This window comes from Rutidosis leptorrhynchoides, chromosome 2, assembly GCF_046630445.1.
Source record: "Rutidosis leptorrhynchoides isolate AG116_Rl617_1_P2 chromosome 2, CSIRO_AGI_Rlap_v1, whole genome shotgun sequence".
Taxonomy (NCBI): domain Eukaryota; kingdom Viridiplantae; phylum Streptophyta; class Magnoliopsida; order Asterales; family Asteraceae; genus Rutidosis; species Rutidosis leptorrhynchoides.
Genome location: NC_092334.1, coordinates 605,537,466 through 605,549,029, shown reverse-complemented (window position 1 = coordinate 605,549,029; position 11,564 = coordinate 605,537,466). Strand labels below are relative to the sequence as shown.

The 11,564-nt window shown below is 33.5% G+C and overlaps 2 protein-coding genes across 2 annotated transcripts; one reads left to right on the top strand and one right to left on the bottom strand.

Moving 5' to 3' along the window:
• The first annotated feature begins 3,377 nt into the window (after nt 1-3,377).
• LOC139889971 (protein DYAD-like) lies at nt 3,378-6,961 on the top strand. The gene is made up of 8 exons (XM_071872880.1): nt 3,378-3,497; nt 3,652-4,391; nt 4,504-4,887; nt 4,991-5,041; nt 5,124-5,286; nt 5,373-5,426; nt 6,087-6,728; nt 6,815-6,961. The coding sequence occupies exons 1-8, from the start codon at nt 3,378-3,380 to the stop codon at nt 6,959-6,961; spliced, it is 2,301 nt and encodes a 766-aa protein (XP_071728981.1).
• Nucleotides 6,962-8,363: 1,402 nt separating this feature from the next.
• LOC139893434 (uncharacterized) lies at nt 8,364-11,100 on the bottom strand. The gene is made up of 4 exons (XM_071876602.1): nt 10,598-11,100; nt 9,440-9,680; nt 9,172-9,265; nt 8,364-8,957 (listed from the first exon to the last, which is right to left on the bottom strand). The coding sequence occupies exons 1-4, from the start codon at nt 11,026-11,028 to the stop codon at nt 8,686-8,688; spliced, it is 1,038 nt and encodes a 345-aa protein (XP_071732703.1). The 5' UTR covers nt 11,029-11,100; the 3' UTR covers nt 8,364-8,685.
• Between the last annotated feature and the right edge of the window lie 464 nt (nt 11,101-11,564).

Sequence of the window (11,564 nt, the reverse complement as noted above, 5' to 3'; positions counted from 1 at the left end):
AAGGGTATACCAATAATCTTATTTGCCCATGTGTATTCATTAAGAAAACAACATCCGGATATGTGATCATAGCCGTTTATGTCGATGATCTTAACATCATATGTACAAATAAAGAGATCCATGAAGCCATTCAACTTCTAAAGAAAGAATTTGAAATGAAAGATCTCGGAAAAACCAAGTATTGCCTTGGTTTGCAGATTGAGCATATGCCTAATGGTTTACTTGTACATCAAACAACTTATACGGAAAAGATTTTAAAACGTTTCAATATGGACAAGGCAAAACCATTAAGTGCTCCTATGGTTGTTAGATCACTTAATGTTGACACTGATCCATTTCGTCCCTGTGAAGATCATGAAGATATCCTGGGACCAGAAGTACCATATCTTAGTGCAATTGGAGCTCTTATGTATCTTACAAATTGTACAAGACCTGACATTTCTTTTGCAGTTAATTTGTTGGCAAGGTTCAGCTCAGCTCCTAACAAAAGACACTGGAATGGGATCAAACACATATTTAGATACCTTCGAGGAACTACTGATTTAGGATTATTTTATTCTAACGAATCAAAACAAAATTTGGTTGGTTATGCAGATGCAGGTTATTTATCTGATCCACATAAAGCTAAATCTCAAAATGGATATGTATTCCTAAGTGGAGGTACTGCAATATCATGGCGTTCTCAAAAACAAACACTTGTTGCAACATCATCAAATCATGCCGAAGTGATTGCATTACATGAAGCTACTCGGAAATGTTTTTGGTTGAGATCAATGACACAACTCATTACTGATTCTTGTGGACTAGAACGCGATAAAAGTCCAACAACTATCTATGAAGATAATGCAGCTTGCATAGCACAGATGAAAGAAGGGTATATCAAAAGTGACCGAACAAAACACATACCTCCTAGATTTTTCTCATATACTCAAAATCTCATCAAAGACAACCAGATTGAAATGAGATATGTTCAATCCAGCAAAAACTCTGCCGATCTTTTCACCAAAGCACTTCCAACTGCTATTTTTAGAATGCATGTTCACAATATTGGCATGAGGCATGTTCAAAAGATGTAAAAGATCAACAATGTCTACTTGAGGGGGAGTCAACTCTATGCTGCACTCTTTTTCCCTTAGCTAAAGTTTTTTCCCAATGGGTTTTCTTTAGCAAGGTTTTTAACGAGGCAGTACTAGTTACTCTCTAATAAAATGTCATCCAAGGAGGAGTGTTATGATATCAAAGTCAATAATGGATGACAGATATTTCAATATATTAATATTTGTATAGTAAATTATTATAGTATAAATATGGAACAATGTAAACTTGTAAACTTGCACTTCTGATATATATATATATATATATATATATATATATATATATATATATATATATATATATATATATATATATATATATATATATATATATATATATATATATTTCATATATACTCTCTCTCTTTATATCTTCTAATAATTATCAATAGTCCACAGTCAAGAACCAGATCACTAAAGATAGTTATAAGCCTACTGAATTATAACATGAATAATATTTAAAGCAAACAAATAAAAACATTGTCTCATTGTCCCTGATGTAATATTACGTATAAAACGACGTCGCAAAGTTTGCATCACTACAACAACCATATAGGCATATAGTATCACATTAGTAAATTGCCGTTAATTGGGGAACAAATATTCGTTCGTGCTTGTTATTAAAAAATTACAAATTTTACAAAAGCACGTGAGACGCGGCATATACGCCACTTTCTCTCTCTAAAACCTTCTAACAGAATATTTGCTCTCTCTCTACCGGTAAACCTTTATTCCGTACAACAATGGCAGTTTTCACAAAAAATAATCATTTCTTTATTAAATCATTCATCTATTCTTTCTCAAATTACTGATTACAAGCTCCTAAAATCAACTAGTTAGGGTTTCAAAGGTGTTATTCTTTTCTATTTTATAGTATCTCCGACTTCATTTCTAAATTTTGGTGTTTTTATGTCTTTACATTCTTTAATGAGTTAAATTTATTGCTTTAGAAATTAACGAATAGATCTGGTTTATCAATTGCGGCATTTTTCTTTTTGTGTTATATACTATTTGTTTCTATTAATGTACTGGAGTTAATGAGCTGATAATGCAAATGTTTAGATAATTTTCAGAAAAGATAATTTTGTTTCTAGAATACTATTTGTACATCCATTTAATGCGCTTCCAGCGTTTTTATGTATGTGTTTTTTTAGGGTTTATTAGTATGTGTAATCATTTTGTATTGATTGTTATATCCATAAATGTTTGAAGTTTGTGCGTGTTTTGTGAATGCATTTTTGCATTGAAGAACGTAGCTCGGTGAAATTAGTTTGTTTCATCGAAGTTTTTTGTAAAATTAAATGAACGATTATTCTTTTTTATGATTATATAAAAACAGCTCATATATTTTTCTGGATTTGTATCATTTAAATCCACGCATTTCTGTCATGAAAGTTTAATTTTCACAAAATATATATTCACCAAAATTACCGGAACTCTCATAATTATCATCTCATATCCTTCTGAAATTAGTTTGACCATGATTTGTATAAACAGGTAGTCTAACATGAGTCCTTTTTATGATTTTATATTTTATATTGTCTATATAAAATATAAATGTTAATCAGTACTATTTATATTTATTTTTTTTGTTTCAAATTTTCTCAGGTTAACTTTGAGTGGAAATGGAAACTTATTATCGCAAAAGACTAAAAAGAGGAACCTTAGCCAACAATGTAATCTCTCTCTCTCTCTCTCTCTCTCATTCTCTGTTAATGATCATTATCATTATAGTACTGTGTATTGCTGTTTGAATTAGAAAATATATCAGATATAGGCATTTTCAGTATATCTTTTTGAGTTTTTACTTTTTATCTCAAACACACTGCACGCTCCTTCACGCGCCACCTTTCTCATGTTATATGTACTGCACATAAAATCAAAAGAAACACATCTAGCCTGATAATAATAAAATGAACAGTATTTTACATATATATCTGTATCTGTATATCTGTATGTTTAGTAACAGTATATGTGTCACTTTTGTTTTATATTTGCATTGGTCTGTATTACAATGCATTGGGTGATACAGGATATTGTAGTAACCTTGAAAAGGAAAGAAGTATGCAATGTTGTAGCCGGCGCACAAGGACAGGCACCACTTTTGGATAGACAAATTCTGCATGATCCCATTGGTGACAAAACTCCATTTTTACTTTATAGTCTCATAAAATATGCTTTGAATTTTCATCACCATTATCTAGGCACACACTATTTTAGTCTTTCTTTCTGGTTTAGTATTGTCATTATTATATTAGTGGTCAAGTTATTATTATTATTATTATGTGTAAAGCAGATGAAGTTCCACTTGAAGAAATTGAACAAGACTCTGTTTACCAGATATATCACAAGAATCTGCCACCTAGAACTCCAGTTCAGCTGAAATCTGCTCGAGTTGTCATGGTAAATTCATTTTATTTTGAAAAAAAAAAAAAGAGATAATTTAATTTGGTATATTGATCTGATACAAATTAGTTTCATTTGACTTTAATAATTATAATATAATTACTCAGTAATAATAAAGCAAAATCCGAATGATTTGTTGATGGATTTTCAGGTTAGTGAGAAGACAGATTTGAATGTTACAATAAGGTATCCAAGCAGTTTATCATTAAAGAGGTATTTTAGGGAAGGGACTGAGATGTATATCCCTGATTTTGATGAGAAGTTTGTGATGGGACTTATGCTGGCAAGCAAAGTACTTTATAGGCAAGTTTCATCTCAAGAATTTGATGCAAATAAGGATTTCAAAAGATTCTGGCTGGTAGAGTCAAACTCTGAATCTGAGGCAACTATGAAGAATGATGATATTGGATTGGCTAGAGCACTGAAGAACAACAATGAGATGTTAAGATGGGGTGCCAAAAAGAAAATTCCTGGGCAACACAGGAGGAGTATTACTCCATATACTAGAAATTTTTTTATGTATGATGATACCTTCAATGGGAAAGGTGATACCTTCATTAGGAAACACAAAGAAATTAGTGATAGTCCATCTACTTTAGGCTTGATCAATTGTGATCAAGAAGTTAAAGATCAACAAGAAGATGGAGGTGATGAGATTAGGGAAGTTGACCATGAAACAGAACAAGAAGATGATGAGGATGAAGCTAAAGAAGAAGAAGAAGAAGAAGTGGATGAAGAAGATGAAGATGATAATGAAAAAGAGCAGAAAAGTAGCAGAATTTTAAGAGAGCGAAAGAATGTGAAACAAGTGAAGAATGTATGGCATCAAGTTAATAAGAAGCCTATGAAGAAATGCAAGAAATTAGTAGTTGACAGGTGGTCAAAGGAGAGGTAAAAAAATAAGAGAATATTCTTCTCAAACTTTAATCATTTTTACAAATAATTGGATTTAATTATTATGTATTAATCATTAAGATTTGAATTTGAATTGAATTAAATGCAGGTACAAGGCTGCAGAGTTAAGTCTTTTAGAATCAATGCAGGAGAAGAAAGCAACGATAGGCAATCCGATTACTAGACCGGCACTTAGAGTTGAAGCAAGAAAGAGGATAGGTGACACTGGGCTCTTAGACCACTTGCTGAAGCATGTCGCTAATAAGGTGGCACCAGGTGGAAAGCTTCGGTACAGGCGGTCACACAATCCCGATGGTGCAATGGAGTACTGGCTCGAAGATGCAGACCTTGAGAAGATCAGAAAAGATGCTGGAGTGTCTGACCCGTTTTGGATTCCACCGCTCGGTTGGAAGCCAGGCGATTCGCCTACTCAAGATCCAAATATGGCTAAAGAAATTAATCATCTGAAAGAAGAAATTTCATTTATCAAAAGGTATATAACTTGCAATTAAAAAATGTTATGTAAGATTATTGTTCCAGGAAGTTTGATAATTTTATTGATACTTAAAATAATATTTGTGCTTCAAATGTCACAGGGAGTATATGCCAAAGAAGCAGTTTGAGGAAGAAATGGCAGGGCTGAGAAGGTAATCATGACAAACTTTTGAAAATAATTAATTAGTGATGGTTTTTATTTAATTATTAGGCTATCATCATGTCTATAAACAGGGAGATTCAAGAGTTGACTTCACAAAATAAGCAAGAGCAAAGTCAAAGTCTAGTGGTTTCTGAAGTTGTTGACACAAGTCCCCTGCAAGTGATTGATATTTGTAATTTATTGCCTCATTCCGAGTCTGATACATCTGATGTAGACAACTCAGTCTTAAAAAAGGTAACAATTTGTTCCAAATTGGTTACTGAAATGTTTCCTCCTTCCACAATTTGAAAATGCTTTTTTCATGTTTATTTCTTTGGCAGGGACAATGCAAGAAACAATTGGTAGTCATTTCAGATATATTGAAGAAAATAGAGGTCAGTTCATATAATTAATGTTCAATGATGTATCAATGATGTACAAGTCAAATTTATTGTATATGCTAGAGAAGTTACATAACATAATATAATATGATTACATAATGTATTCTATATGTCAGCAATTAATTTTGCCTGAAAAAATATTGTTCCAATAGCTGACAAGCTATCTTAGCATAATAAGCCTATGCAGTTCTTAGGAATTTTAGAATTAAGGAATTAAAAGACTCTTTATTTGGAGTTTTTTACTTTAGAGGGAAATTTTCTGCTAAAATAATAAGTTTGTTAAAACATACTTTTGTTGATTGGTCAAGACTATTACAATGGCTTAAACTTAGGAAATATTAAAGAGTTAAAAAAGTACTACTCGTATTTATTTATGTTGATTATCAAATTAACTTTTTGATTAACTGTAACAAGTCAAAAAATGTTGTGAATTATGCATAGTTGTATGAGGAAGTCCAAAATAATTCATATGAATACCATACATTTTTTATGCCTTAATTGGACCACAATTTAGTTGCGACATATTTTGTGTACATATATAATATATAGCACCAGTAATATATTTAATTTAATTACAAAACATATACTGTATGATCATATGTACGGCACATAGTACATGTATCTCTATCATGGAATGGAATTGCATACATACAGGCATGGATGCAGGCTTCTGATATTAGTCAAGAGACAACCCAGATGGATGCAGCAGCAAAAAGCCCAAAGGCTGACACATTATTAATTACCTCAACAGCCTCCTCCAATGCACAAAAAAAGCCAAAAATGGCAGCAGCAGATGAAAAGAATGAAGCTATTGCAGCACCACCAAAACAACCTGCAGGTGTTCATCAGGAGAAACCTGAAAAAAGTGGTCATGTATCCCCACCACCACCACCACCAGCTGAGGGAAAAGCAGCAAAGATTGAGAGGCTAAAGAGTGGGTTCAGACTTTGCAGACCACAGGGCACTTTCCTCTGGCCCACCAACACAAACATATACACCTCTTCTTCTGCCACCAGCAATATTATGTCTTCATCTCAGGTTACCTTTCAGGTTGAGGATATGTTGCAAGTGGTCCCCACTCCACCTTCTGTTAATTCCTCTACTAACCCACCACTGCCACCCTATCACCACCACCTTAACCTTGTGTCTCTTCCGGTCAAGCCTGTTCCTGAGAGACGCCCTGTCGCTGTCTCCTCCGGTCATCCACCACCCACCACCACCCTCAACCTCAATGACATCCCCAGCAACCCATCTTCACAGCAGATTGTTACCACCACCGCTATTACACCAACTATTGTGAGTCAATTTGATTAAAATAAATATCAAGTTTAATTTATGTTTAGTGACCACTAATTTATGGCTTTAATTTGTTTCATGAGCAGAAGTTACAGCAACCATTTGAAGCAAAATTACCTGATGATTCGAAGAAAAGAAAGAGCCCATCATCAGCCGAATCTGTTTCCTCGGATACGTCATCATGCTTGTCTAAAACAGGAACTTCAGCTTCGCTAGCTGACTCAAGCCACTGATTGGTCTCATTTCATCGTTAAAGGGTAATGGTCCTTTTTGTTTTGGCTTAAAAACAATTATGAGCTAGGCTATTTAAGTTGCTTACATATACCATATAATAGAAATTAGAATGTTTGAGAGATGTTATGATCTCAAAACCCATTTTTGGCTTTTGAAGTTGGGTTGATCCCAAACTTTAGCAGCAGATTGACATCAATTCACATCCCAATGTAATAGCGAATCGATATGATTAGCTATATGTGTTGCATTTTAGAAGCAAATATATATGGGATATTTATTTTGATACCTTTGGTGTATTCAGACCTCCATGTTAGTTGCAAATATTATAAATCATTGTAATGCTGTTCTGCCACACTACACTTCAATGTGTTTCAAGCTAGCTTTGATATACTGATCTGATATAGCTCAATTCGACGTCATAGTACAAAGTTTGTCACTTGATAGAAGCTTGATTCATTAGCAGAGCTTTTAAACTAGTAATGATCATAAGTATTACGTTTATCAAACGAAAGCGTTTAAATCAATGTAGTTTGATGAAACCATTTGTCTTGTTAATTGACCCTGCAACAAGTTTTGGCACAATACCTCAGGGACAAGAACAGGATAAAAACATTGTGATATATTTCAAGTCATCTAATTAATCATAATGCTTACATGATCTACAATAATACTGATCATGTTACATTCCAAACAGAGTAAAAAATGATAATAATGAAAGTATTGATTGATCACATAAGTAAGTAACATATATACTTGGTTTTCGACTACAAATCAATCACGAATATAACAAAACTGTCAAAGCAATAAAATGGTAAATAAGGCATAAGTAGTTATTATCACTTAAAACAGGATTTCAGTCACTGTTTTTTTTCTTATGTCTCTTTGAGCCGGTAAGTTTTACTGTTGATATCATGATATATTGAGCTTGGCCAACATCTCATAATAAGTGACATTGCCATAATTTGAATCTCAAGAAGATACATAAATACAAACAATTCAATTTTGTAAAGATGGACTGCTAAACATAATGATATATAGTCAATAATAAAGAAAATGAATTCCATCTACCAAACGGACCGAAATAGACAAGATCTATAAACCTTACTCTACACAAGTGATAATGGTAATACAATGAAAGCCATTGCACATTTTACATTTACTTTTTATCTAAAATTTTCATAATTCACAAGAGGTCACTAATATGATAACCGCATAGGCATCGTAAATTTAAGTAAAAATTTAAGGCCCGTTTTCGGGACACATATACCTTATGTGTTTGGCATATGCAACAAAAAAACCTGATGAAATATTAGGCTGTTACAATTGGGCCGACACAAATAAGAAACTAATATAAGGGGCTCCAATTGAAATGAAATAGTACTGATGATCATGGGCTAACCGTTAAAGCAACTGTGATAAATGGGCTTACAACTTGCTTATACATTATGGTTATTCAAATCACAAACTTCACTTGATTCTGATTCCCAACGAAATGATCATAACATTTAAAAACTACTAGTTTTCAATATCCAAAAACTTGCAAAAACAGAATACGCATAAAAGTCCATCAACAGAATCCTATTGTTGTCATGTCAGCAAATTGATGATCAACATCTGACCCAAGACCAAATAGACCATGATCAACACTTAAATTCCGACTCGAAACTAATTGAGATCATGATCAACATAGGTGGGTTTGGCTCACAGACATAGATCATGTTGATCACTTGCGGGATCGACTCACAACTACAATCAAGAGTACCATGATTGTAAGAAAGAAAGAGCTTCTTAGATTCTTATCAAATGAGTTGAGGCCTTCATTCACCGAGTTCTCGTCCTTGTTCATAGGATGAACCAACTCATTTACAATCTTTGTTATTTTCTCTACTATTTCAATCACTTTATCCTTTGTATTCGCAAATAACCAATAAAGTACTTGTGTCACAGGATTTGAGTCGTCAACACTATTATCCGCTCCCTCTGTAACTCCTTTATCTGTTACAACATAATCTCAACAACAATTACAATAAATAGCAACAATAAATTTTACAAAAAATAGATAATAAAAAATGCAATAACTTAAAAAAATCATATGATAATCATTCGTTACTGCAAGCTTAAGTATTTAAATTTAAGCATTTTCTTTTCACAGAAGAGTTTATATGAAATGAATGTCATCAAATAACTAACTATTGAAGTGGACACGAACCTTCATTGACTGATTCACGAAGCTTGCGAACCACCTCATTGTTCATAACAGCGTCCCAAACAGCCTTGTCTGATGACAAGGAAATGACCATTCTCTGCACCATAAAAACCAAAACCTAATTTAAAGAAATAATCATTAAAATAACATCTGTGTACGCTGATTTACCAACTATACATGAATGAAGACAATTTAGAGGTTCATATATATTAGTGTTTGGTGTGTTGCAATTGGTCCAAATACGAATGGATTGAAAAATGTATTATTGTACCTGAACGGAAGGCTCAGTTTGCAATAGATGGAAAGCATCATAAACTTTGTCCAAGGATGGAACTTGCAACGCACTTGTGGAGTTACATAGTTGCACAGACGGCTCAATCCAATCCGACTCTGATCCAGTTTTATAATAACTAGCTGGCTGACCTAAACTCGTTTCTACTGATCCATCCTCGTAACTATCATATTTTCCCTGGTCATTAATCAATCGTGCAAACGAAACTGGTTCAAGAAACCTAACGTTCACAAAGCGGAACTCAAGTTAATTCAAACACAATTCTTAGGCCACTCCCTATCGTAACTAAACTATTCATCCTCTTAACCTTCCACATCAGCGCCACATCAACACCAATATCCTATAACTAACTCATAACTAAACACTCCCTATCATGGCTAAAACAATACTCCTCTTAATATACAACGTACAAGCAATAAAGCATCAAGTCCAACAATAAAAAGCACTGGGACCCGCAATTCCTATAACTCATCCGTTAAATCTATGGTGAAAGCGGGTAACTAACGCGGGTAACTAAGTGGTGCCTATGGTTAGTTACGGGTAATGAGCGGGTAATGGGCGGGTAACTAACCAGAGGGGGTGGTCTTAGTTCCTTTAGGCTCCAAATTAATTATGTTACTGTTTCCATCCCATTACAATTTTGCATTTTGTTATTCTGGATTGTCCCTATTTAAGTGCCCATTTTCATGCTTAAATGTTCACCCAAAAATCAATTCGCGTTACAACCAATTAATGTACACAGACGGAGAGTCCCCCATAATGTACAGGTCATCTTTTCGGTGTAATTAATCATTTTTAAGAAAACACAACATATTATTCTCTAACAGAAAACTCAAGAAATTAAATAGAAATAAAATCTAGACTTTTACCCTTTATTTTATATGTGACATAGCATACACAATTTATTGAATTCATCCAGAAATCAGCAATATTCAATACAATAAACAAATAAATTTATACAATCAATAAAAACCTGTCCAAAATATACACCTGAATATACACTTTGAAAAATCATTAAATAATCAAATAAAATACACACAAATATATGTATATATACTATTATTATAGATTGAAAAAAGATAATGATATAGAATATGAGACTAATTAATTAAATGATAATAAATAAAAATTACATACTCTTGAAGAGAAGAAACTGCATGGTGAACTTCATCTTTAGAAGGAACACTACCAAAAACATCATTATCATCATCATAAACACCATTAACACTTTCACTATCACTACCATCAATATACTCCCAATTATCAAACTCTTCATCGGCCGGAAAACCCCAGTTCGCCGGCGCCTCAACCGGAACATAAAAAGGTGGTGCAAAATTGTTACTATTATTATTCGATGATACAAAAAGAGCGGTATTGTTTATTGATTGATTGTTACTGTTACTTGTGGTGGTTGATGATCTTGTATTGGTTGTGACGGTGGAATGTGAAAAAGGTTGTTCGCTGCCGCCACCGATGCCGGCTCTGACGGCTCTATGGACGGTTTTGATCATTCCTCCGCCGCTGCCACCACCGCCGCCGCCCATTCCAGGTCCAATTGACCTTCTCATTGTTGATGGATGTTGTGCGGTTATCAAATGATTCGTTAATTATTTGTTTGTGAGAGGTTAAAGTAGGATATAGATATCATATCATATAACTCCGTGTAAAGTGGAATATCATAAGGTTTTTTTTTATTTTTATTTTATTTTTATGTATTTATGTTATTATATTATATTATATTATATTATATTATACCTATATTCTAAAAGACATGGAAACGAATAGTGTCCGGGGTTATTTTCGACTTTTTGCTTTTTTTTTGTGCCCGGGGGTATTTGGAAATGAATAGTGCTCGGGGGTATTTTCGACTTTTTTCTTCTTTTTTTTAGTGCCCGGGGGTATTTTCGACTTTTTTTTTTTTTTTTTTTTTGCAAATTCAACCACAAATCACCCCACACTTTATCCAAAAAATCAAATCCACCCCCCAAACAGGGGGGTAAAGTGTCAATTAATCATTCTCATAAAAAATTTTAAACAAACTCCACCCAAATATTCAACGGGCCATATCTTCGCACTCGCAACGAGTTAAATTTTTCTGCCACCA